At 39.3% G+C, this 25,501-nt stretch overlaps 1 protein-coding gene across 2 annotated transcripts in view; it reads right to left on the bottom strand.

Annotated features, from left to right (window-relative positions):
• The window catches only part of EFNA5 (ephrin A5), a 299,571-nt gene that overhangs the window by 47,856 nt on the left and 226,214 nt on the right, over positions 1 to 25,501 (bottom strand). For both annotated transcript variants that reach the window (XM_006128886.4, XM_006128885.4), the window contains exon 2: positions 8,632 to 8,924. In XM_006128886.4, coding sequence (XP_006128948.2) covers positions 8,632 to 8,924 — 293 coding nt within the window. The remainder of the gene's footprint in view (positions 1 to 8,631; positions 8,925 to 25,501) is intronic.

Raw genomic sequence — 25,501 nt, 5'->3', positions numbered from 1 at the left:
TGCAGTGCATCTATAAAAGTAAGAAACTCTATGATCTTTCTAACAGAGCTCTTAAAATTCATATACCTTCCCAAACGAGGATTCTCTGGTCCAGCAACATCCATGGTCCTTTCAGACCCCCGATACTCTCCGCTAGGGATGTAAGCAACTATCTGACTATCCAATAAGCATAAGCTTATCAGATAGTCAACTAGTGATGTGACTAATTGCTTCCCTCCACCCTTGCAGTTTCAAAGCTGATTCCCCCCAGCACTGTCTCTGCAGGGAGCAGAGGAGGTGGAGGCACAGCGGGAAATGGCACAAGTGGGGACTGAAGCAGTCTCCATTTGCACCAGTTCTGCTGTGATTCTGCTTTTGAAATGTACAAGAGCTCCAGTAGCAGGAGCTGTACAGAGGTGTGGCCAGGAGTCCCACAGCACGGGTTTCCAGCCAGAGCTGGGCTGAGGTGGGCGGCGACAGGGGACCTCCTCTGGTCCAGCAAGTCCCCTCGACCAGGACTCGTCAGGTCCTGAGGGTGCCAGATCAGGCAGGTCTAACCAGTACAATAGAACAGAACCAGCTAATATGCTGTAGGTTATTCATCCTTCATCCCTATTCTACAAAAGCAGAAGACTGCAGGAAGCGCAGGACTCCCTAGCAGGCCCCACGCTTCCTGCAGGGTTTTCACTTTTGAACTGTAGCAAGAGCCCAAAAGGACTCTTGCTACAGTTCAAAGATGGAGGTGCCCTTATCGACTAATTGAATAGTCAATGGAAATCCCATTGACTATTCGATTAGTTAATTAATCTAAATTTAACATCCCTATTCTACATTAGAGTGCCCTAGAGCAAGGGAGGCTGCTGGCACAGCTAGGAGCCCCACGGCAGGGGCTGCACAGGTGTGTGGCCAGGAGCCCCACGGCACAGGGGTCCGGCCTGTGTTGGGTTGGGGACGTGGTAACAGGGGACCTCCTCTGGTCCAGCAAATTCCCCCAGTCAGGACTCGCTGGCTCCCGAGGGTGCCGGATCAGGGAGGTCTAACCAGTACAATAGAATAGATCCACAGATCCAGCTAACATGCTGTAGGTTATGTGGTTTCCTAATAAATTCTCTTGTATTGCTTTACAAGTCAATATACCACCTGCACCTCTCTGCCCCTTCCAAAGGGCCAAAAAGTCCTGCAATAGCTAAAACAATCTTATGGAATAATGACCAAGATGGCAGTTTGTGAAGCTTCACCAGGTTCTTAGACATGGAAAATTGTTTTGCTTTTGTGACTCCATGAGAACAGGGCAATGCCCTTCTTAGTCTATTTGTTGGTCTGTGTTTGAAAATGCTGAGCTCTGCTAACAAGCACATAACAGCCAGTTTTCTTGTTAGACTCTTGTGGACATTTCTAATGTCAACCTCATTCAGAGATCTGGAGATGCTTCTTGCTATGAAGGATAAATCTCTTCTAGTAGTTTTATGTGTCACACGCCTAGGGATTGGATTCTTGGCATACTCTACAGCTTCACTGGGATTGTACTAACTTATGCTGAGATTGAATTTGGGAATCTGTCTTCCTGTTACATCTCTCACACTACCACCACCTTTACTGTCACTTCACATATTGCTGGTTTTGGTCCCTCTGCATCTCAACACATAGATGGAAAACATCTTAATAGCTACCATTTTCAAGCAAGTCAAAATTATTTAGCAGCCTACATACCATTTTCAAAAGTCATGTGGACACCCTAATCCCACTAACATTTAGTGATACTTTGACAATGGATTCTGGGAAGTTTTGAAAATGTTGCCCTACAATCTAACTTCGCAGAGTTGTATCAATCTCCTTTGCCTTAGGGCAGTAAATAGACTGTCAGTCAAAAGAGGTATGTTCAAATCAATGGGAAGGAAACTCTTAATATCATGCTAAATAACTGACAGTTTCTGCCAGAGTGGGAATGCCCATCAGTACAAACTAGCAATAACCAGCTCAGAGAGACTCATATTAATTGCTTTTTAAAGCCAGAAGCAACAATCATTTAGTAGGACTTCATGCATAAAACAGGCCACACAAATCAACTTTAGAAAGCATAATCCCAACTATCCATATAAAACAATGGGGTCTAAATTAGCTGTTACTGCTCAAGACAGAGATCTTGGAGTCATTGTGGATAGTTCTCTGAAAACAGCCACTCAGTGTGCAGCAGCAGTTGAAAAAGCAAACAATGTTAGGAATAATTAAGAAAGGGAACAATAAGAAGACAGAAAAATATCATATTGCCTCTATATAAATCCATTGTACACCTGCATCTTGACTGCAGTGTGCAAATGTGGTCATCTCATCTCATCTCATCTCAAAAAAGATATATTTAAATTGGAAAAAGTTCAGAAAAGGGCAATAAATGAATGGGAGTATGGAACAGCTGCCATATGAGAAGAGTTTAGTAAAATTGGGATTTTTCAGGTTGGAAAAGCTGTTGACTGAGGAGGTATATAGCCTGAGGTTTATATAATCATGACTGGTGCTAAGGGTGACTGGTGAGGGGTGCCACGGGGGAAGGACACTGGCCACATGACCCCCCCCCCCCCCCGTCAGAGGGGGTTGTCCTGTAAAAACTCCAGGACAACCCCCTCTACCCCATCTCTCCCTGCTCCTGTTCTGCCCTCTCACTGTTTCTCCCCCAACCTCTTTCCCTGAGTGATGCAGCCCAGGGGACTTGCAAGGCTGGGGACCTAGTGCCGGCAGCAAAGTCTGCCCTCCCCTATACTCACCAGCAGTGGGAGGGGAAGCAAAGCAATGCAACCCCAGCTCGCTCTGCTCTCTTGGCCACTGCAGTCCGCTTCCCACTGGTAAGTGGAGTGCAGTGGTGTGGTTGGAAGAGTAGAGCAAGCTGAGTTTCTCTGCTTCTCAAGCCACTGCAAGTGAGTGTAGGGGCATGGAACCCAGCTGTGGGCCCCAGGAGCCCCTCTTAATTCCTCAAGATACCCAGGAACTCTAACCCCGCTGGCTGCTGGCCAGCTCTTTGCCCCTCCCACCAATGGCATTTAGGGTGCATGTGTCCCCAATTGTATCTCCCCTGCATGTCTCACCTGACTGGTGTAGAGAAAGTAGATAAGGAATTGCTATTTACTCCATCTTGTAACAGAAGAACTAGGGGTCACTACGTGAGATTAATAGGCAGCAGGTTTAAAACAAACACAATAAAGTTTTGCCACAAAGCACAATCGGCCTGTTGAATTCCTTGCACGAGGATATTTTGAAGGCCCGGACCATAACAGTTTTCAAATAAGAACTAGATACATTCATGGAGGATAGGTTCCTCCATGATTATTAGCCAGGAATGGTATCCTTAGACTCTGTCTGTCAGAAGCTGGGAATGGGCAATAGGGGGATGTATCACTTGATCCTGTTATGCTAGTTCCCTCTAGGGCACCTGGCATTGGCCACTGTCAAAAGATAGGATATTGGGCTAGATTGGGGTGGGACAAAGGGTCTCCATGAGCCAGATCTGGCCCGTAGAGGCCCTGCTCCTCCCCCGCCCCTGGGCCAATTAGGACCTGGAGGCAGGGGAATGCCCGAAGCCTTCTCCACTCTGCCCCCGCCCTGCAAGCATCACGTGGTGCTTCAAAGCACCACATACTCTTGGCAGGACAGGAGGAGGCTTTGTGCACTCCCCCCGCTTCCTTCACCCTGTCCAGTAAGTCCAGTAAATTCTGTCTGATTAAAAGCAAATCTTATAGAAAGTCATCTAGTACTGAGCTGAAGGCTTCAAAAGATGGAGAATCCACCACTTCCAAGAGTAATATGTTCTAATGAGTAATCAACTTTATTGTTAATATGTATGCCTTATTTCTATTTTGAATTTGTCTGGCTTTAAAATCCAGCCTTCAGTTATGTCTTCCTCTTCTAGTTAAAAACCCTTTTAGTATCTAGTATTTTCTTCACAGAGCAGTACTTATATGTTGTAATCTAATCACCTTCCAGTCTACTAACTGAGCTCCTCATTCAACCTCAATATCATTTCTGGGACTCTTTCTTACACCTTCTCCAATTTTTCAGTATCTTTTTAAAATATGAAGATAGCAGAACTAGATGCAGTGGTCCAGTACAGGTTTCACCAATGCTATTTAAAGAGGTAAAATGACCTCCCTTACACCTACTCATTACTTCCCCATTTCTATATCCAAGGATCACATTTGAAATTCTTGCCACAAGATCCCCTGAAAAGTGTGGTCTGGTGTTTGTCTGGATCAGAGTCATTGCTTCAGCATCACTGTCCCCCATTCCATACCATGTGGCCTAGATGTAAAATCTCCATATGTTGTGTTGAAACGCATTATTACACTTGAATGTGTTCTCTTTACTGACCAATCCGCATTATTCCTTATGACTTCCTGACCTTCTGATTATTTGCCACTAGACCCATCTTTGTGTCCTCTATACATTTTATCAACAGTGATTTTATAGTTACCTCCACATCATCGATAAAAATCCTGAAATCCATTCAAGACAAACCTGTATTCTGAACCATACAAACCTCAAATGTTATGGTCAATCTGAAACTTCCCTCTTCCTTATATTGTTTCCCCCCAACTGATATGCTAAACATACAAACTCTATGAAGTATTCAGGATCTCTGGAAACATTCTCACTCTTTGGGTATGTTCTATCTTATTCTGTTTACTTTTGCTTTCATAGTAACAATCATAATACAGGTCCAAATCCCAAGTTCTTGATTTGTTTTTTAGTCAGACTTACAACTCTACCCTCAACTGATGGTAGCCAGAATATTGACTGACCATCATAATTTGATCCATTATTTGTTGCACTGAATTACTTTAATAAAGGTTACCATAAGCAATTAAGTTTTTGGAGCTAAACTCCCTCTAATATAGTTAATAAGCTTTTTCCCATTCCAAAAGTAAACCTGCTTAATAAGTATTTTGCTGATATGCAAGTCCTATTATTGAATTCATCTCTCAAATGGAAATAGAAATGATCTAATACAAAATATATAATAGTCTAACTTTTATAGCTAAAGGGAAATAAAGAGCAATGGATCTGATCCATTTCAGTGATACATTTAGGGTTCCAAATGCTAATGAGGACATGGAGCAATAAAAGGATGTGAAATTTCATAGAAAAGATCATTCAAGAAAGAAAATATAAAGCAAATGATTGGTTTAAGAAGGTTATTACATTTCCCGAAACTGGTAGAAGCAAGGGGGACAAAAATTGTCCTTAAAACGTAGAGCAGGAAGATAAATAATGGCTCTTCTTTAAAAAAATCTTTGTAAATAAACACCAGAGATAGTGACATTTATCCTAACATCACACTATCCCAGGCAACAATTCAATTCCCCCTAACTTTCCAGGCTAACCAGTCACTGGACAATTTGAAACCAGTTTCCCAGAATACACCAAGCTGAAAAATACTAGCCTTCCGTCCTTCAACAGCATGTTTATAAAGGTCAGGTTTTTTGGATCTGATGAGTAGATGAAAAATCCTCCTGCTGGGCAATGAGCATATTAACTATTCAGACAGTAAGGCAGCAATGCTTTTTTTCTGAGGCCTGCATTGCAGGGCATGCTGATAACTTCAAGGAAGGAACAAGGAATTGTTCACCATCTTGTTCATTCAGAGCATATTCAATTGAAAAAAAAATAGCATGGCAGACAACAGTCCCTTGAGAATTATCATGTTTAATTGTTACCACCGCAGTATATAACTGGGATCACTGTATTAACTACTCTGTGCTACTGCCCATAGTAAGTGAAAGAATGAAGAGGAAGTAATACTCCAACTATGTGAAAAGGAAAGAGAATGCTTCCGTGTCTGTGAAACATGGCAGAAAAATCTAATTTCAATCAATGTCAGGCCAATAATCTACTGGTAAATGGACAACTCTTAGCTGCTAATTTTGAGCTGTATTACCTTTCATTAAAAACAGTAATTCTAGCTAAACTCAGTTGAACAGCATAGAACTCTTGATATTTTAAAGCTCTTTGGAATAATTACTTTGATGGGAACCCTTGACAGTTAAATGACTCTGTTAAATGAATGTTATAGAAGACACAATTATTTTTATTGAAATATTGAATTTAACCACAAATGAGGTAAACCAGTCATAAGCACCACGGGTGCATTTGAATAATAAGGTCTTGCTTAGGAAGCTCAGTGGATTTTGTATTTTCTGATAACCAGGCTATTAGCTAGTTAGACAAGTAGAGATTTCTCTACATTCTTGCTTGGCTTTTCACTTTTATTACTGTTTTTAATCTAAAAAGCAAATACAGAGGTTTGAACAATTCGTGTGGTATAGTACTTGTACAGCATTTTATTGCAAAGCAATCACATGGATGCAAATTACAATTCATTCCTCATCTTGTATCTCCCTGCAGGTTCTCCCAGCAGGATTTTTAAGAAGGAAAAAATTCATCCAAAGGACAAAGCTGATGCTTACTCTGGCGTGCTTTTGTAATGTATAGTAAGAGAAAACCTTCTAAAGTTAATGGGCAGTTTTCATGAGTAAAGTGACCCAAACAACGTATATCATTTATTCTATAACATTGTTCACATAGCTATGATTCTCTTTTTTATTTACTTATAGGATGTGAAATGGCATCAGGTTTTTACATGTTTCCTCATGACTATCTCAAGGAAACAGTACTGTAATAATAATGCAGAATAATAAAACAGTACTGAAATAATAATAATAATAATAAAAAAGTTACAGTTCAACTTTTTTATTACAGTCCAGCATATGAGAGAGAAAAAAGGTAGTATTCTTGTGATGCTGCAATCCCTCTTATTATAAAACTTTATTTGATGGGGAGCAAAGGAAGTTGAGAACAATTCAATATGAATACATTTCCCTGTAGGTTTAGAAAGAAAAAAATCTCAATGCTGAAGAAATGAGGCTGAAAAATAAAAATGTTATGTATTCAGTTTCTCTGGTGAAATGAGGTGGAATGACTGTTTCACAGTAGAAAGGCCATCTACAGGCATGAAGGCAATATTTATTGGGAACAGCCTGTTTAAAGCTCTTAACTCCCTCATCTCATATGGAACACTGTAGTGGTAATACTGGAAGCTTGTTAGGAAATGGCAGACTTCAAGTACATAACGAATTGATGAAATGAGATTTTAGTTGGATATTAGTCAAACAAAGTAACTGACAGAGTGACAGCTATCCAGACTGGTTATGAGATCATGACATCCCAGTTAGCTCAACTGTCCAGTTTTAGCCTGCTGAAATTTTCATTCCTTTATCCCTGACAGTTATCCTGTCTCTTCACTACGTTTTCCCCTTCCTCATCTCTTGTGGCTAAAGCAGTATTGATTCAAGTCTCCTTGGAACATAGCTTGTAGTACGCAGTGTTCACAATCACTTACTGATGCCAGGTATGAGAGCTCATTCATGCTAACTTGTTTGGAATCTACTTTTACTGCATTCCACAACCCCCACACTTAATGAAAGAGTTACTCTGAATAAAGCTCTTTTTGGCTTTCCCCTGTGGCAAGTAGTGCACCCTAAGACATTGTTACTTCAAACACTGTTGGACTGTTGGCATGTGCAGCACATCTTCAGAGTACAGGCAGTCCCCGAGTTACGCGGATCCTCCGAGGCTTTGCTCCCCATCTCCCTGGTCTGCTGGGGGGGGAGGCGCAGCTAGTGCGCCCCCTCCCCCCAGCAGACCAGACTTTTCTCGCCGACGACGCCTGGGGTAGAGCAGCTCGGGTGCTGCCGGGTTGGTCCCGCAGCGCCGCTCCTTGGCGCTACGGGACCAACCCGGCAGCACCCCAGATGTTCTGCCCCAGGCGTCCCCAAGTCAGCCGCTGCTGAAACTGACCAGCGGCTGACTACAGGAAGCCCGAGGCAGAGTTGCTCTGCCCCGGGCTTCCTGGAATCAGCCGCTGATCAGTTTCAGCAGCGGCTGACTTGGGGACACCTGGGGTAGAGCTGCTGGGGTGCTGCCGGGTTGGTCCCCGCAGTGCTGAGGTGCAGCACTGCCGGGACCTACCCGACAGCGCCCCAGCTACTCTGTCCCAGGTGTCCAGATTCAGCCGCTGTTGAAACTGATCAGCGGCTGATTCCAGGAAGCCCAGGGCAGAGCAACTCTGCCTCGGGCTTCCTGTAGTCAGCCGCTGGTCAGTTTCAGCAGCGGCTGAATCTGGACGCCAGTTCTGACTTACATACAAATTCAATTTAAGAACAAACCTACAGTCCCTATCTTGTACGTAACCTGGGAACTGCCTGTACATAGAATTTCCTTGCTGATGAGGGCCAGGGTATTTCAGTCACACAAATAAGAACATTTGAGTTATGTATAATTATTTTCTCCGGACATATTTCTAGTGTTTGAAAAAGTACATTAGTATCTTTAGCGTGAAAAGTCAGCAAAGGTTCACCGAACAGGCTGACATGCTGTTTCATGTGGGGAAAAGAAGCTACGCTTTTAATCTAAATTTTACTCTAGATTACCAGCAAATGAATCCAGGGATCCTGAAGTCTGCATTTACTGAAAGATATCTGCCACATGTTTACTTAGAGACATTTACCACATAGGCTGATCTTTTGTATTTCCATAAAACACAGGTGAAAAAATTAGCATGATTTCTTACAGCTGTTATGCAACAATAACAAATCTCAATATACTCACAGATGTAGAAATATTCCCGGCCTGGTCTAAACTCAAATCCTAGTGAGAAGGGAGTGAAGAGCTGGAATTTTTCTGAGAACTTCAATGGACCATTCGGGGAGTGTGGCCGATTACATTCCCACCTCTTGAATCCTTTGGAGGTGTGATCACAGGAGCTGTAGCCATCGAAGTTAACCATATAAAGAACGTAGCGTTCAGTCTTATCTTCTGGCACAGAATCCTCATAATGAGGGCAGAACACATCCAGATAATCATTGATGCAGACGTCAATGTGGTAGTCACCCCTCTGGAATCTAAAATTAAATGAAACATGAAGAATTAACTCATAATACGGAGCTACAGAGCTCTCCTTCTAGGATGATGTCATTACTTCCACTTCACTTCGGCCACATCATTCACTTTTCAAAGTTATCCTTGTCTGATTCTCTCTTGGTGTAAAGGGATGCTACTTTGTTAACATCGGCAGAGCAGCACCTGCTTATTCAGTGCTATGATCACTGACACTTAATGTACACTAAGTTAAAAACTATTTTCCCCTGTGGTTTTCTGAGGGGGTTTATTTTAAATTCACAATTAAGCAAAAAGAGGACAAAAGAAAATTTACTAGCCTTGCTTTACACGTCTAGGCAGAGAGACGCACACACAATCAATGATCTCCACCAACCCAGCAGTAATCACCTCTGTGTTACAAGCTGATTTGGTTAAAAGTACTTAAATTGACTACAGCAGCACAAATGCGTTTACTTTTTCTTCATTACTGGCCACACTTTGTCAAGATGGGAAAAAAGCCTGGATTGCTTTTTAAAGGTATTTGAAAAGCAATGTTGCTCCACTGCCAAAGTACACAGAGGAGATATTGATATGTTCAGATAAAAGGATTCTGGAATATGAATTATCAGCACTCAGACTAACCTGACAGTTCTGAATGAGAGCCAAATGAGAAGTGTAGTGTAAGGCATGGGCCAGATGCATTCCTTTGTATTATTACTGAAGATTCTTCAGACATTCAAAGGAGGAGGTTTAGCAGGTGTCACTTATTTTGCATCTCTAATGCCAGGTAAGGTTTGTAGATGAAATTATGAGAAGAAATTCAACTCCTCCACATGAACCCACCCTAATACATTTAAAGATTCCATAAACAAACATCTATAAGCCTGTCAATGGATGTCAAATTCTCCTATGACAACTAACGCAACCAAATGCTGACCCATTCCACTTGAAGCTGACTGCTCATCACTACTTGTGGCTTCTTTCTTTGGCTGCTACAGTTGTCAAGTGCACCGCAGAATGATAAAGGGATAATGACAGGTTTAACTATAATACTACTTTTCAGCTGAAGGGCATATTCTAAATACCTGATGGGCTTGAAACCTGCCACCTGGGTCCTTCCGCCTAATTTCAGAGAAAAGCAATGATCTGCTGGTCCTCCAAGGAAATATTCAGAGTAAACTACACTTTTTCAAATCCCTACACTAATTTTGCTTCAATAAAATAGATTTTTAAGGGGGAAAGCCTTAATTCCAACCGATGCACAGCTCCATGTAACATGGAAAAGTACTTTTGAACTACAGCCATTTCAAACAAAATCACATTTAAATCAGTAGCTATAACGATATTTTTGCACTCCGGTGCTTATAAAAATTGTCAATTGAACAGCTACTGTCTTAAAACATTTGCAAAAAAAGTTTTTTATTTCCTCTCTTCTCGCCATGTCAGTTAACAGTATACTGTATCCTACAGGTTATGAACAGGGAGCTCTTGTAGGTTATACATTTTAAAGCCAAATTTTCCCAACCGTATTCTCATTTATGTTTTCAAAAAATTAAGTTTTTTAATTAATAAAGAAAAGTGAATATGTGCCCTGCCTGGTTTTAACTGTGATGTATGCAGACACTGCAAACTTTCCTGAACTTTTATTCACTAGATTCTTTGGTACTAGAACTCTCCCAAATAAAGAGGAACAATTACGGTTTAGGAAAGAACCAAGGCTATGGTAAATGGGTATCTTAGAAATAGACTAATAAAATCTGTGATATAAATTTAATCTTTACTCGGAATGAAAGAGCTGCTCCACTTCATACTTTAAATGTTGAAATCATCTAATCCCTTTCTAGGTGCCTTTCCATTTTATTCCTTTATGGGGGGATGGGGAGAAGAGAACACCTAGCTTTTCTCCCTGATCATTACTTTTTAACAGAGATGATCTCAATGTTTAATTTGTAATGAAGCAGGTGTTGGAGTTCAAGATGAGTGACCCAAAAGCATAGGCTGCATGGCCTTCAAAGTTGGGTAGCTGGAGAGCAGTGACTGCTGACTGGGAGCACAAAAGGTGCTAGGGCAATGAACTGTCAAGTCCAGAGTAGCTGGGGCTCAGCCCCAACACAATGACCTTACTTCTGTCTCTACAAGTCATAGACCATGTAGGCTTCTTCAAGCTCTTCAGTTTACTCCCAAGACACTAATATGGACAGCTGGAAATTGAAAAACTTGAAGAAAACACGAACTGCAATGCAGATTTGCAGTTGAAGTGCATGGGTCACTCATTTTCCCCCGGTATGTTTTTTCTAATCACTTTTCCCTACAGTGTCTGTACTTTCATTCCATAATCATTTGCTATAGCCAAAAAGCTATTTAAATGTCTGAAAGGGAAGAAGATGATGCTTATTAAAAGTGGTGCAGATTGGTCTTTTGCTGATGTTGCTGCCACAGCAATGAACCTGCTCCAGGGAAAACATACATCCGATATTTTATCAAGGCAACTGAGTGAAGTCTCTTCCTTCCATAAATATAGTAACAGCAATACTGAAAGGAGACAAAATGGAATTACAGAGGAAGGAAACTGACAGGATATTTATTCCCTCTCCTATAATATTCTGAGGAATTCAGTAACCAAAACGTGTCCAAGCTAAGTGGAATAGAGGCTCACTGGATTTTCAAAACTTATTTTACCAGAGAGGTTGCATAATTTCCAGTGTGCCGATCCGAGTTTAAGATGACTACATTCTCTCCTCTTCAATTGCCATATTATGTTTAGAAAGGGAAAACAAAGAGAAAGGCCACTTCTTTTATTAAAAAGTTAAGAATGCTGATTAGTTAGTAACTAGCTAATTTATCATCTCAAAGGCCTCAGAACTAGATGATACAGTTCCTCAAGAACCCTAAACTGAATCCAAAGGGAGTATATTTGACATTTACCAGCTGCAAACCTACTACTATTAGTGGAAGCCAGATATTTTACAGCTCAGAACGTAAATCTTATGCTTTCTTAATGTCTCTCCCAAAACTAGAGCTATTCTTTTGCATTTATTTATCTATTTATTTGTTCATTCAAAATATTTTTACCCTGCCTCTCTATTTAGAACACATGAGGTGGCTTACAAAATGTTTAACACACACACACACACACACACACACACACACACACACACACACACACACACACACACACACACACACACACACACACACTATTATATATATATATATAAAAGAATAATACACAAAACCCCAAAGGGGGGACAGGAAACCTTTCCCTCACTTCAGACCTGATCCTGCATAGGGATCCAGTCATGTGGACCTCTGTGCCCAAGTAGAGACTGTAGGGAAGAGGTTCATATGGACAGACCCAAGACAGGAACAGGATCTAGATTTAAGGAGAAAGCAGCTATGCCTACTCTGTCTCAAAATTATGTATGTGGGTGGGGGGGAGGGGAGGAGGAGGGAGGAGGAAAGGAGACAACCGTACAGCCAGGAGAGTTCTGCAAATATTCCTCTTAGAATAAAAAGACAAATGGCACTATTGACTTCTTTTACACACAACAAAACATGTTATCCTTCAAAGAATTAGCCTTGCTTTTCTGTCAGGTGAGATTCATACAGTGCCATGGAAACTTGTATACTATTGAGCTGGCTAACAAGCTGTAAGGTGGTAAGAGGTATTCGAGAGAGAGAAAAAAACCCCAATAGCTAAGCAGCTTCTAACCCCCAAATGTCTCCATAACCTACATACACCAGTTAATTACACAAAAGTTATGCAGATACCACTAAAGGATAGTTGGGAGAAACAACAGAAATAAAGAATACTTCAGATATCTCCTGTTTATGTTTTTTTAATCCCGAGCACTATGAATTCAGTGAAAAAATTGCATGACAATTTAAATGACAGCAACATGATGCTGACAAAAGTGTTCTGAACCTAATTCTGCTGTTCTGTTTATTCATTAATGCAAATGCAAGCACACAGTCTTGCACGTGCGTTTTTTTCATAATTATAAATTCTAAAGCATAGGCAAGCCTCATCTTTGAATTTAATAACTTTGTTGGGTACTGAAATAAGAAATGATTTATTTAACTAGATATTTAGACTGAAATAGTATTTTGCTGCTCGATGTCACTTTCTTTTCTTTTCTTCCTTAAATAAACAATCTAAAAACCTGATTTAAAAGAATAGCACAACTGACATTAATTGCCCATTATCATATAGATGGATAAAAACTGCATTAACTTTTGCTTGTTGCTTCTCCCATACAAATCATATTAGTCATATTCTAATGTTCTCAAAACATATTCTACTACCAGCTCCTCTATTTCAAACCACACAGGCAAAATTTCCTTTTATAGCATCATCCCTTCTCTTGTTCAGAGTTTGTTTTATCAAATGGATAAAAGGTCTTTAATTTTAATAGGAATTTAGATCAAGTAATTGCTATGACTATGAATGTTGAAAGTCTAGTCCTGATTATAGTCCCAGGAATAGTCAACTGCAGACAGTGGCCCTGATTCTGTGCTGCTTTGTACTTGTTGCTAACACCAATGCAAAATGGATGCTACCAAATTAGAACATCACACATTCCTGTATTCTGGTATTACCGAGGACACAAAGTGCAGGGCAACAGTGAATCAGGCCCAATGTGCCAACAAACTGTTAAAATCAATTTAACAAAAGAGGGGAAAAGAAAGAACAAACAAATGAACTAGCTAAGTTTCCTCGGAAACAGCGCAGTAGAGCGGTTTTGTTTTGAGCTGGAGTGTACTCTTGGATGTCTGTGCATGAAATAATACTGTAAAATCTTACATAAAACTAATACCTTTTTGGTAAGATACTGATATCTACAATGACAACATTTTGATGTCCCTTCAGATATATTAGATATCTGTGTATCTACCCAAAGCAGCAATGATCCCTTTTACAGGTGTGCTGTGTTATTTGTAATGATACAGTCAACCCATTACCAGTGGCTTAATCAACTCCTAAAGAACTGATTTATTCAAAACCTTTTAGTATCTAAAGTTAAAACACACACATGCTGGAAGCCTGGTAACTCATGACAGGGAAGCCTATGTCTATTCTTTGTTCTTTTAAACACTCCCTATGGGACCCGTATTTGATCTACCTTAAAAATTCTACACTGCAATGAGGAAAGTCTCCTGGATGCTAATAACCTTGGGGGTTATGGGGTTAAATACATAATTTTATTGCTGTGAATTTATTTTAGAGCTGCTATTTTCGTGGCACCCATTAATCCTTTTCTGCTCCCATTACTGGCTTTGTCACAACATTTAATAAACTGTTCACATAGCTGTGCTGACATCATCACTAATTCTGATGCAAAACAATGAAGTAATCAAAAAGCTATTTTAATTTCAGCTCCATTCAAACCAGAAGAATATTCAGCAATTTACTGATGCTAAGAAAAGTGTATAATGAAAGAAATGACATTACAGGGCATCTAAAAATGTATTACCAACCTCAGAAAGCAAAGAAACAAAACAAAACAAAAAATTGAAAATAAAGAAGATTTGCCCTTTCAGTCCTATGTGTTACAATTTCACAAATTAGGAGAAATCCAAATATTATGACAAAAGAATACACAGGAGACAGCCTAGGGAAAATAATAATCAAGAGCCAATACAAAGAGGCAACTTAAGTACATGAAGCGGAGTGAAACTGAAAGTTATTCTTTTGTCATTAAGTCCTCTATTAAATTACCGTTTATCGGAAGTAATTAAACAGTGGGAAGAGATGCCAGACTAATGGTTAGATTATGATAATTGTATGTCTTTGTTATGATACAGCTGATCAAAATAAGACATGGTCACATCCATTCAACTAAAACTACTATGCAACTGTCAGGCTTTCATGAGAAGCCAAGCACCCAAAAGACTGTACCCAAGCCTCCACCTCTCCTTGGCCCACTTCCATCACAATTACACAGCTGAGCAGAATCTAGTCCCTGCACTTGAGAGTTCATCAGACTTCAATTTAGATTTTTACAACAGAATGCAACAACCAATTGCCTTAAGAGTAGAAGCTGAGATGGTCTTTCTGCCTTTCACTTTCTTTGTACAAATGTGCCAGGGACCTAGCTTCACCTCTTATTCCTGCTGCCTTCCCACACTGGCAGCAAAGTATGTCATATAAAATGGAATGGAGGAAAGGGGACAGAATAAATGACAAAACAGCACAGTAGGAAGATACAGAACAGAACCCCATTACACTGGGCTTCAAGGGCACAGTGCCAGCTTATGTAGTTTGCCTTCCCCCTGGAAATCATCTTTCCCCCCATGATTACCAATTTCTCTGTTCATTGTAGACATTTTATTTTTTGTTATAAACTTTTGTTGTTGTTTCTTTCTGATAAACTGCCAACACATATGGCATATTATTCTACATGATCAATCCAACAGTCAGACAGTTTATTTAAAGAGAGGGGGAGCAAGAGAAAGAGGAGAGCAAAGCTAACTTGACCTTTGATATTTAGTCAAAGGAACAAGTTTAGAACTGAGCAGTCTTGAGGGCTGAAACTAGGGATGATAAATATTAGTTAACTGAAGAGTCAATTAACATAATGATTTCTTATTGGTTAGTCGACTATTCTATAGTTGCTGGGGGCGGGGCTGGCAGCCAGTGTGCTCTGGCCTCACTCCAGAGGAGTAGCAAAGGAAGCTGGTCCAATGGGAGCTAGTTTAAAAGACAGCTCCCCTCACCGACCAGCTGCCTTCTTGGCCTGTGCTGCTGCTTCTGATAAAGGCAGCAGCACGGAGTAGCAGCAGCCCCTGTCTGAGTGGGGTCTAAGCTCCTGGACCTGGCGTGAGCTGGAACTGAGCTGGGCTGCCTGCCCATCCGATTCCTAATACACTTTAAAAGCAGAGCCACAGTAGAGGTAGGTCCCAGACCAGGCATGAGCCAGGCTGCCAGCCAGCCTGCTAAAAAATTTACTGGTGGGGGATGAGGATGGGGTTAGGGTTAACATCATTAACAATTAACATATAAGCTTTTGCTTATCAGTTATTCGACTACACTATTACCATCCCTAGTTGAAATTGACTCTCCACAATGAGAAAACTAGAGTTATCAAGGCAAAGTTTGTATTGGTGGCTTTACATCAGAGACACCACCAAATAAGAAAAAAAGGAGTGCATCTGAGCAGAAAAGTAAGATATCCTATTTTGTTTTCTCTTGTGCTTAAGTGTTGTGTCTTCAGATAGCACATTCCATCTAATTCCACTGAAAGCATCGAGCCGCTCAAAAAACTTTCCCTGTCCCAGTGCTACATATGCCCTCGCCCTTTCCCTTCTGATCAAGGCCCTGCACCTTCCATGGGCCTGGAGCTGCCTGCCACCCCAGTCAAATCTGCTACATCAAAACAAAGACCAATGGCACATGCCTTAAAAAGATGGAGGCCTAGTTTAAAAAAGCTGTTTATTAACTATGCAAAAACATGTCTGCTCCATTTACTATTAATATATCCTCTCAGCTATGATTATTTGTACAGCTGAGTCCTATATTTTTTTATAGCCAGCACTCCAGAAAGATATATATACAATGATAATGCAAATCATAAAAAAATGGAAACTAATTGCTCTTTCCTGAGAAATGTAAGAGGGAGGGCAAAAGAAACATATCAACATTATTTCCCACCTATAAATCTAAGCACTCTAGGGAGGCTTAAGTACTACAACACCTTTACCCACTTAACTTCACAGATTTTCCACACTGTCTATCGATGATAGGGACATTTTTCATTCCTTTTATTAATACTGTCCTTTCTTAAAGTCTGTGTTCTGTTACAGCACTTGTCTGATCTGTTGGGCTTCAGTGGCACAGTCATGCCAAGACACAAGGAGGCTAGAGTGATAAGGGACCCCCTCATGCTGCGTGTGGCATGTCAGAGCATGGATCCCAAAGAGGTCAGACTCTCATCCTCACCTTCTCCTAGCTCTGATAGATTTAATCCCTGCATCTGCAGCCTCTACCTGTTTACAGATTTGTTTCATTGCTGTGAGCATTTACTTTACTGAGGCAGATAGAGGGGGAAGAAGGAAAGGAGGATAGAGGAGGAGTTATGATTCTGTCAAAAGGTATTAAACTTACAGACTAAACTTCAGTATTGATGACCTGAATCACAGAAACAGCAGGGTACTACACCCAAGCAGACACTCGAGTCTGTCTGGGTTTGCACACAGAGGTTTTATCCAGATTGTGAAACCATAATGACAACGCCAGCCTCTTTGCAAGGTTGCTCATATTACTTCTATCCAGCAGCGATACTCATGGCCTGACTCTCAGTATTTAGTTCAGTTTATCCAAGGAGTAATGAGGAAAGCTGATAATTACCACTCATGCATTTCTATACATTGCCATCAAAATATCCTCCTCTCACGATAGTCCCACAGTCACACTCACTCCCTTGCAAACATTCACAGAAGCTGTTAAGTTTTTCCTTTTATTTTCTGTGTAATACAAAGTTACTTGAAAACACAAGACCCACATCAATATTCATGCCCCACCCTTGTCTGCCTTAAACTGGTTTGTTAACTGATAATTTTTTAGAAATGAACATCAGGGTCTGCTTCTTAGATTTCTGTCACACTAACACATATGCTTTAGGATCAGCAAAGGTTAAGGAGCAGAATTCCCCTCCTATCCAAAGTTAAAACTGAGTTTCTTAACAGTTAAACAGGTCAAATTATAGCATAGTAATAATTATAAATTAGTAATAAACAATCCAGATTTGCAGTGCATAACAACGTATGTTGGCCATGTGTCTAATCTAGAAGCAGCAGTCTATCAGGCTTGATGGAATGTGACTCCATGATTGGTAGTTGTTAATCCTGCTTGAGGCATGTACTGACATCTATTAATGGATATGGAGAACAATGCCCCATTTGCCGAAAAGTCCTGTTTTTCACACTCAAAGCCAAAGAAAGAACACTTGCACGACAGGCGTGTTGATCTATAACATGACTGATAGATATAAAGTGGAGTCAATTTCTACCTTGAGGAGTACAGAATAAATAGCTCACTGATACTAATGCAGGTCATTTTTACAAACAAATTTTCCCACTGATATTTTCAAGTCAGACAAAAGAATTAAGGCCAGCTGATGTAAATTGGTGCTCTACAGAAAAACAGCTAAGTTGATTTACACCAGCTGAAAACTTGGACAGAAAATGACAGTGAATTTATATTTAAGTAAATACTATCTATCTATCTGTCTATCTATCTATATAATGTTCCAACTGTTGCTTATACACCTGGTTATAATTAATCTCTCAAGAGATTTTATTTTTAGTGTTTAGTTATGAATTTATAATTTTTTTAAAAAGCTGATAGGATTGCTAAAAATTAACTGGATTACTTTAACTAGTATTTCCTTATTGGCAAACAAAAGCTATAATGTTGCTCACAAAATTCCCTTTATTGTCATGTTCAACTTTCATAGGTACTGCCATAATTTCACAATTTTTTTGCCTAAATTGTGTCAATGTCATATCCTATGATACTATTAAAAATGTTTTTCATCTGAGTGTAACACCTACTATTTTTAATAGTAACACCTACTAGTAACACACAAATGATCCAACTTGGTTCCATTTAAGCAGCATAAAGAACACTCAAAAATCAATGTAACATAAGCTCTATTCTTTATCTATCATTTAGAGTCTATGAGAGGCATGCTGCAAAATACAGAATACTTACGTTACCCTTTGTAGGAAAATTAAGTATGTCATTATATCGGTTATGGATAGTTTCCTTGCATTTTGTTAGTTTTGGGTATGCTACTTTCACTCTTGTGGCTGAAAATTTTTCGAGACAAACTGAAAATACTGTTACTATGAAAACAGTTGTTTCAAGACCTTATAATGCAATATGGGTAACTCTCTCACTGTTATTTGCAACATATTCTGTATGAAGAGTCTCAACAAATAAGTAGTATGTTTAAAGTAGTTCCCAATGGGATAAGTGCTGACAGTTAATGAAAATGATCAAGTGCTATCATAAATGCATATGATTTGTGAATGACGATCTATAAAACTAAGGAGATCAAATTAGAGAATGTGAGCTATATAATGTGACAGAGAACTAACTACAAAATCAGGGAAATCCTAATATCTAATAGTCAAAGAGGTGTTTGCTATGAACAAGTGATAGCCCTGTAGATTCAAATACATCTGCAAAATCTATTTGAATCATTAAGAATAACTAACAAATGCATAAAAAGTCATTATCTATTCAGAGACTATTTGATATCAGAAAAATGGGCCATAATCAATGAATAAATTGTTTGTAACAATAGTTTGGCCACATTTAGTTATGAGACCATGAAAAGATTGACCTTAATGACATCAAAAGAACAATTTTAGAGATGGTTGCAGAGGGACATTAAATAATTTAAAACTTCTCTTTTTAACTTTCTATATTCAAGTCTTTTAAGAAGACGCTCTTGCATTCCAAGCATACTGAAATTTCAAGAAAAAATTAACTTCTATATTAGAGGTTACAGTAGCATGAAGTAAAGCTATTATTAATGATTGAAATATTATTCTTCCTAATAAAGTTGTTTTTTTTTCTAAAGACTTACCATACAGCTAGTCTATAAAAATTTCTAATAGACTGAATGTTGGTACATACTGTCTCACAACAAATGCACTTAAAACATTTTTTCCAGGGAAATGTGCCTTTGTAAATTATGCAATGTAAATAAAACAGAAAAATACTAACTCCAGGGAGGGTTTTATGCTTAAAAATATGATTCAAATAGCTCTGCTTTGCTTTTTTTTTTAAATGGCAATTAGCCTGATGCAGTCTGTGTTTTGGTATCTGGCATAAGTGAATGTGCTGATAAGTGGTATGCAGTGTTGTAGCCATGTTGGTACCAGCATATTAGAGAGATACAGTGGGTGAGCTAAAATCTGTTTTGTGCCAAGCATTTGAGCTTACATAGATCTCTTCTTCAGGTCTCCAAAACATATGCAAAGTGTCACAGTTTAACAGAGGGTGGAACAGATAGATTGTTTATCATAAATAGTTAACACATATTCTAAGTCCTATAAACAGATAAAACATTAAAAAGATTATATTCTGTTGGACAATTACACGTTTTTAATTGAATAGATCTAGTAAATCATACAATTCTAAATAGTGGGTGCACACAGAACTTTTACCATTTTGAAAATGTTTACTGTTTCTAATTATATTTCTATTATGGGTTTAATTTAATTCTTATTCACAATCCACAGCATTTAGCTCTCAAATGTATTCTTTCTATATGAATGACTTCCACACAACATGGTAAGGGAAGCAGAATCTGACTATTTTCTTTTTAGAGACTTCATAACTTTCAAAATGGTTAAACTTCTAAAAAAGCACCCTCAAATCTTTTTATTGTTCTTTCATCCCAAAAGGCTTCAGCAAAATACATCCACCATTCTCATCTCCAAGCTACAGAAATCACTTCCCCACAACTAAATTATGGCCACCCCTGTGGTAGGGCAGCACAACTGTTTTAAGGTCAGAGAATGCCACACTAAATGTTAAGATAAGAACTAGAGAATAATATAGACAAATTAAATTGAGGGTTTTGCTTGCTTTTCTTATCTCTATTGTCAGTGCAACAATAATAAGAATCGGAATCATGCACCTATAATGCAGTATTTTCTATACATTCACTACCTATTTATTATAGGCTGAAAAAGTTGCAATGATTGGAGGCATTACTGCCTATCAGTAAATTTACACCACTTTATTGATATTAATACTTATAAATGGATGTTTTCTCCTTTTAAAAAATTATTACTAAACAAATACAGAGACCAAAAACTTAAATTATATTAAGAAGTGAAGCAGTTTGATAAAATAAGAACTGGCCTTATTGAAAAATGCCTTCAGGTACAGAAAATCCTATTCTTTTATCACCTAGCCCCCACCCCTTCCCTCCATCTTCCCTGATCTGAAATGAAACACAAACCAAAGCCCAACTCTTCACTCCTTGCTCCATCTATTTATTCCTCCTGGTTTTCTTACATACTAATATCTTGTTCTTATACCCCTGGACAGGCTCCCCACTAGATATGGTAGGTTCTCATGCCTGCCCTTAGTCTGCTGTTCATTTCAAAGATCCTAAAATAGACTTCATAAGAGAAGTCTCTCTAAATCCTAGTCCAGAAGAATGATATGTGTTGAGTTTGTATTCATACTCTGGGATTACAAAGATGCCACAAATATTCTAGGATCCAACCCGGGTGGAAACCCCAAATACCAGGATGTTTGAAATGCTGGGCAATGATAGCCAGATGTGTTAATGCTCAATAGGTCTTAAAAGATAAGGGCATTAAGGATGGAGGAATCTGTAACTTTAAATAAGACAGTTGTACGAAAAGAAAGGTAGGAGGGGGGAAGAGATGGGTAATTATAGCGAAGAAAGATAGTATCTTCTTGGAACACAGTTCACTAGATGTCTCCACTCAAGTGTGCTGGGTCAAAAGGTTTGGTGAATATCTGAATGGAACCTATGAACCTCCCAGGGTTTCCCCATCACTAATTAAAACCTACCCACAATTAAGGGTAACAGTTGATCTCTAATCAGCTCCAGGATGATGTGATTTTGAAGTACACCTGGCATGTAAAATTATTCTCTCTTGGGAGGAATATACAGTACATTTAGATTTGAGTTGCCATATTAACTGTGAATTTCTCAATTTGTGACATTTTAAGCCAGATACTTCATAATTTAAATGATGACTTTAGAACACTGGATCCAAATGGAAAGATGTTTTCATATTTGCATATAATGAGCTGTGCCTTCATCCTTAGCCCCACTGTCTTTGAAAACCTATGTAAAAAAAAATAAATCTGGTTACCGTTACTGGACATGTAAAACATCCTGGTACTCTTGGGTTCCCTCTAGGGATGAGTACTAGGATATTTGTGACATCTTTTTAATCCCAGCTCAACAAATTTAATTCTTTTGATACAGGATTTCAGGGAGACTTCTCTTATGAATTACACTCCCACTGACTACAAAGAGAATTTGGCCAAACAAGGACTGAATAAAAACAGAGTAAGTACTTCAGGTTTTGCCCCCTTTATTTGTAAGATGTTAATGCATTTCATGGATAATGGAGATTATTATTCTATTATTCTCTTTATAGAATACCCATAGATGTGTCTATCTTACAATCACTCAGTCAAACATTTTGGATTAATAGCACAGTGCTCGTAGGCTCAATTCTGCAGATTCTCTCCATTTCTAAGGTTTCTGGGAGGTTATATATGCCCCATAACACCTGTTGTGGGAATTTGTCCAGAACAGCACACATAATCAAACCTGCTTTACACCTGCTCCCCACTACAAAACAACGATAACAAGGAATGTCTGTGGAGCCCTCCTTTGAATGATAAATCTCCTCCTATTCCAAATGCTTTAGGAAGGAAAGTGTGCCTTCCAAGCTCCTAAAAACAAATGGTGATTTAAGGCTTTGTCCTTCCACAAATTTGTAGACAGTATGTGAGCAGATGGAGGTTATTTTCTTTATTTCCCTAACTTGCATTTTTTTCTATAAAGGGAAATATATTGAAAACCTTTTTGTTGTTATGCTCACTAGATACCTGCATGTTCCGGCAGTGAGACAACCAATGTACTCTAAATTATTACTTCACCAGAGATTTGGGTTTATGCTGATGAAAATTTAAGGAGAATTTTATATAGCTCTTAGTTTTTTGTCAAGGGAACAACATTGATTATCATTTTTTAAAAATTCTGTTCATTTTGACTCCTCGGTGTCTATCTTTTCTGATCCACTCCAGAGAAGAAAAACAGCTTCTTCTAAAACCTAAAAAAAGACCTTTGTAATTCACAGAAACATAGATGGATCTGTCAAATGGAAAATTGTTGCCATTAGTTAGAACTTTATATTGTTACTGAGCTCTGAGAACTGAGTTGTTCCATGACCCTATCATGGGATACCTTGTTTTTGTTTCCAAACTACTTATTCATTTATTAATAAGCACTTTTTGCTCTTTAGTTTTGTTATTTTCACATTCATTCACATATTACCATGTTCCAATAACATTCTAATGTACTTCGAAGCAATTTGTAGGACATTGACACTAGACGGAAGAATGATCTTGCTAACAGTAGAATGAAATATATTTCCATTTAAATTATAATTACAACTAATAAAGACTGACACATTGGTTCTAAGCTGTAGAGGATACAACTAACCACAGTTTTTAAAAAGGCTAAAGGTTAAGCTATGTATCTAACTAGCTATTAAGTCTCGAGTTCTGAAAGTAGCCCTATTCAGGTCAGCCCTTATGCATGTACTTAACTTTACACATATGCTTAAATCAATAAGACTCAAATTCATGTTTAAGGAGACAAGGAGAGGTAATGAGGTAATTTCTTATTGGGGAATGAGGTAATTTCTTATTGTTTTGAACTTATATAGAGCTCTTCATGGGGTCTGGAAAAGGTACATAGAATGTGACAGCTGATTACAAGAGTTGAACAGATAAGGAGTTAACACATATTGCAAAAAACTATTCAAGGTAAAGTGGGCAATTAGTATCTCCACAGTTATGAAATAAAGATAGGTTAGTAGTTTACAGACAGTTGTAATGAGCCATAAATCCGGTGTCATTTTTAAGTCCGTGATTTTTAGCATCTAGCAGAGTTATAAATTTAAGTTCCCAGACTTGCCTTCTGAAGGTGTTGCACAGGTTTCCTTTGAGGACAAGGACAGAGAGGTCAGAGTAATAATTTTGTGAAGAGTTTGCCCATGGATGATATTGTTTTTGTCTTTATCATTTCTCTGTGTGAGTTCATTTGAGAGCATAGGGGCTATCTCGTTTTCACCAACATAGCTGTTATTGAAGCTTATCTATACTTAGAATGTTGCAATGGCATAGCTGTGACATTCTAGTGCTTCAGTAAAGACACTAAGCCAATGCAAGGGCTTAGAGTCTCCACTTCCCTGAGACACAATAGGTAGGTTGACAGGAAAATTCTCCCATCCATCTAGCACTGTTTACACCAGGGATCAAGTCAATGTAACTGTATTGCTCAGGGGTGTGTATTTTTCATTATCCTTGAGCAATGTAGTTATACCAGGGGTGAGCAATAAAAAAGTGGCTGCCGCCACCATATTTACCAGTACTTTTGCAGGTATCAGACGATCACATATCTCGTTGGCTGCAGATCCCTGTTTGTGGCCAATGCAAGCAGCAGGAAGCAGCGCAGACTGGAACGCCTCTTCCTACAGCTTGCATTGCATGAACAGCCAATTGCGGCCAACAGCAACTGTGATCCTCCAATACCTGTATAAGCTCAGGTAAACATAGTGGTGGGGCCCGCCAGGGACTAACTAACCCTGTAGACCAGATCCAGCCCGTGGGCTGGAATTTGCCCACTCCTGTGTTATACCGATCTAATTTCTAATGTAGCCCAGGATTGAATGATGTATACATTGAGATAGGCATATGTAGGACCCAAGGACCTTGAAAGGTGTGTTTCAGGTATATTGATCAGTGTAGTCATGGAGATGTGTCGGCAAGTTTTGCATCTGTTATGGCCAGCACTGGTGCCACTTTGATTTTACATGTTCTCATCTGTGGGGAGCTTGCCTCTGATGACAAGATTGGGTGGGATGTTTAATGGCCAGAAAAGGGTCTTGGGGCAAGATTTCTTTCAGGTTGCAATCTGCATCAAGTATGAATTGTAGGTGTTAAATCCCATATAGGTTCCGATGTGGAACAACAGGTAACAATTACGTGTCTATGGTATGACGCTTTCCTCCCTCCCCTCCCATAGTGTGAATCAAGTTCTTTAGTGTGTTTTGGGTGGCCTCTTCCACAAAACAGTCTACTTCTCTGGCACATTGTCCTTGTTTGATGTAGGCAATTTTAAAGAATGTTAAGGTGATATCCCAGACTTTGACCTTGGAGCATATTTTGTGGTACTTCAGTGCCCCCTTGTAAATATAAGATTTCTTTGTATATGTATTTGGAGTGGAGACCGATAGCTGAAGATAAAGGTGGTCATTTGTGGGTTTCTTGTAATATATATACACATTTACCTCACCCACCTTATCTCTCTATTATTGTTGAGAGCAATAGGGCTACAACACTACTAAATGTTTCAATGCTTTCCTGAGTAGGGCCTAACTATACTGGTCACAATTCAACACATTTATCCTTTATTTTCCACAGTACCAATATTGAATTGCTTATTTTTTCCATCTCATAGACTCATAGACTTTAAAGTCAGAAGGGACCATTATGATCATCTAGTCTGACCCCCTGCACATTGCAGGCCACAGAATCTCACCCACCCCTCCCAGAATAATCCTCTCACCTATATCTCAGATATTGAAGCCTTCAAATACTTTGAAGACCCCAAGATGCAGAGAATCCTCTAGCTGTGATCTGTACCCCATGCTACAGAGGAAGGCGAAAAACTCCAGGGCCTCTGCCAATCTACCCTGGAGGAAAATTCCTTCCCGACCCCAAATATGGCGATCAGCTAAACCCTGAGCATGTGGGCAAGACTCATCAGCCAGACACCCAAAAAGTTCTCTATAGTAACTC

The sequence above is a fragment of the Pelodiscus sinensis genome, chromosome 6, assembly GCF_052426305.1.
Source record: "Pelodiscus sinensis isolate ZL-2025 chromosome 6, ASM5242630v1, whole genome shotgun sequence".
Classification (NCBI taxonomy): domain Eukaryota; kingdom Metazoa; phylum Chordata; order Testudines; family Trionychidae; genus Pelodiscus; species Pelodiscus sinensis.
The sequence above is the reverse complement of the archived record's forward strand: the minus strand, read 5'-3'. Positions and strand labels throughout refer to the sequence as shown.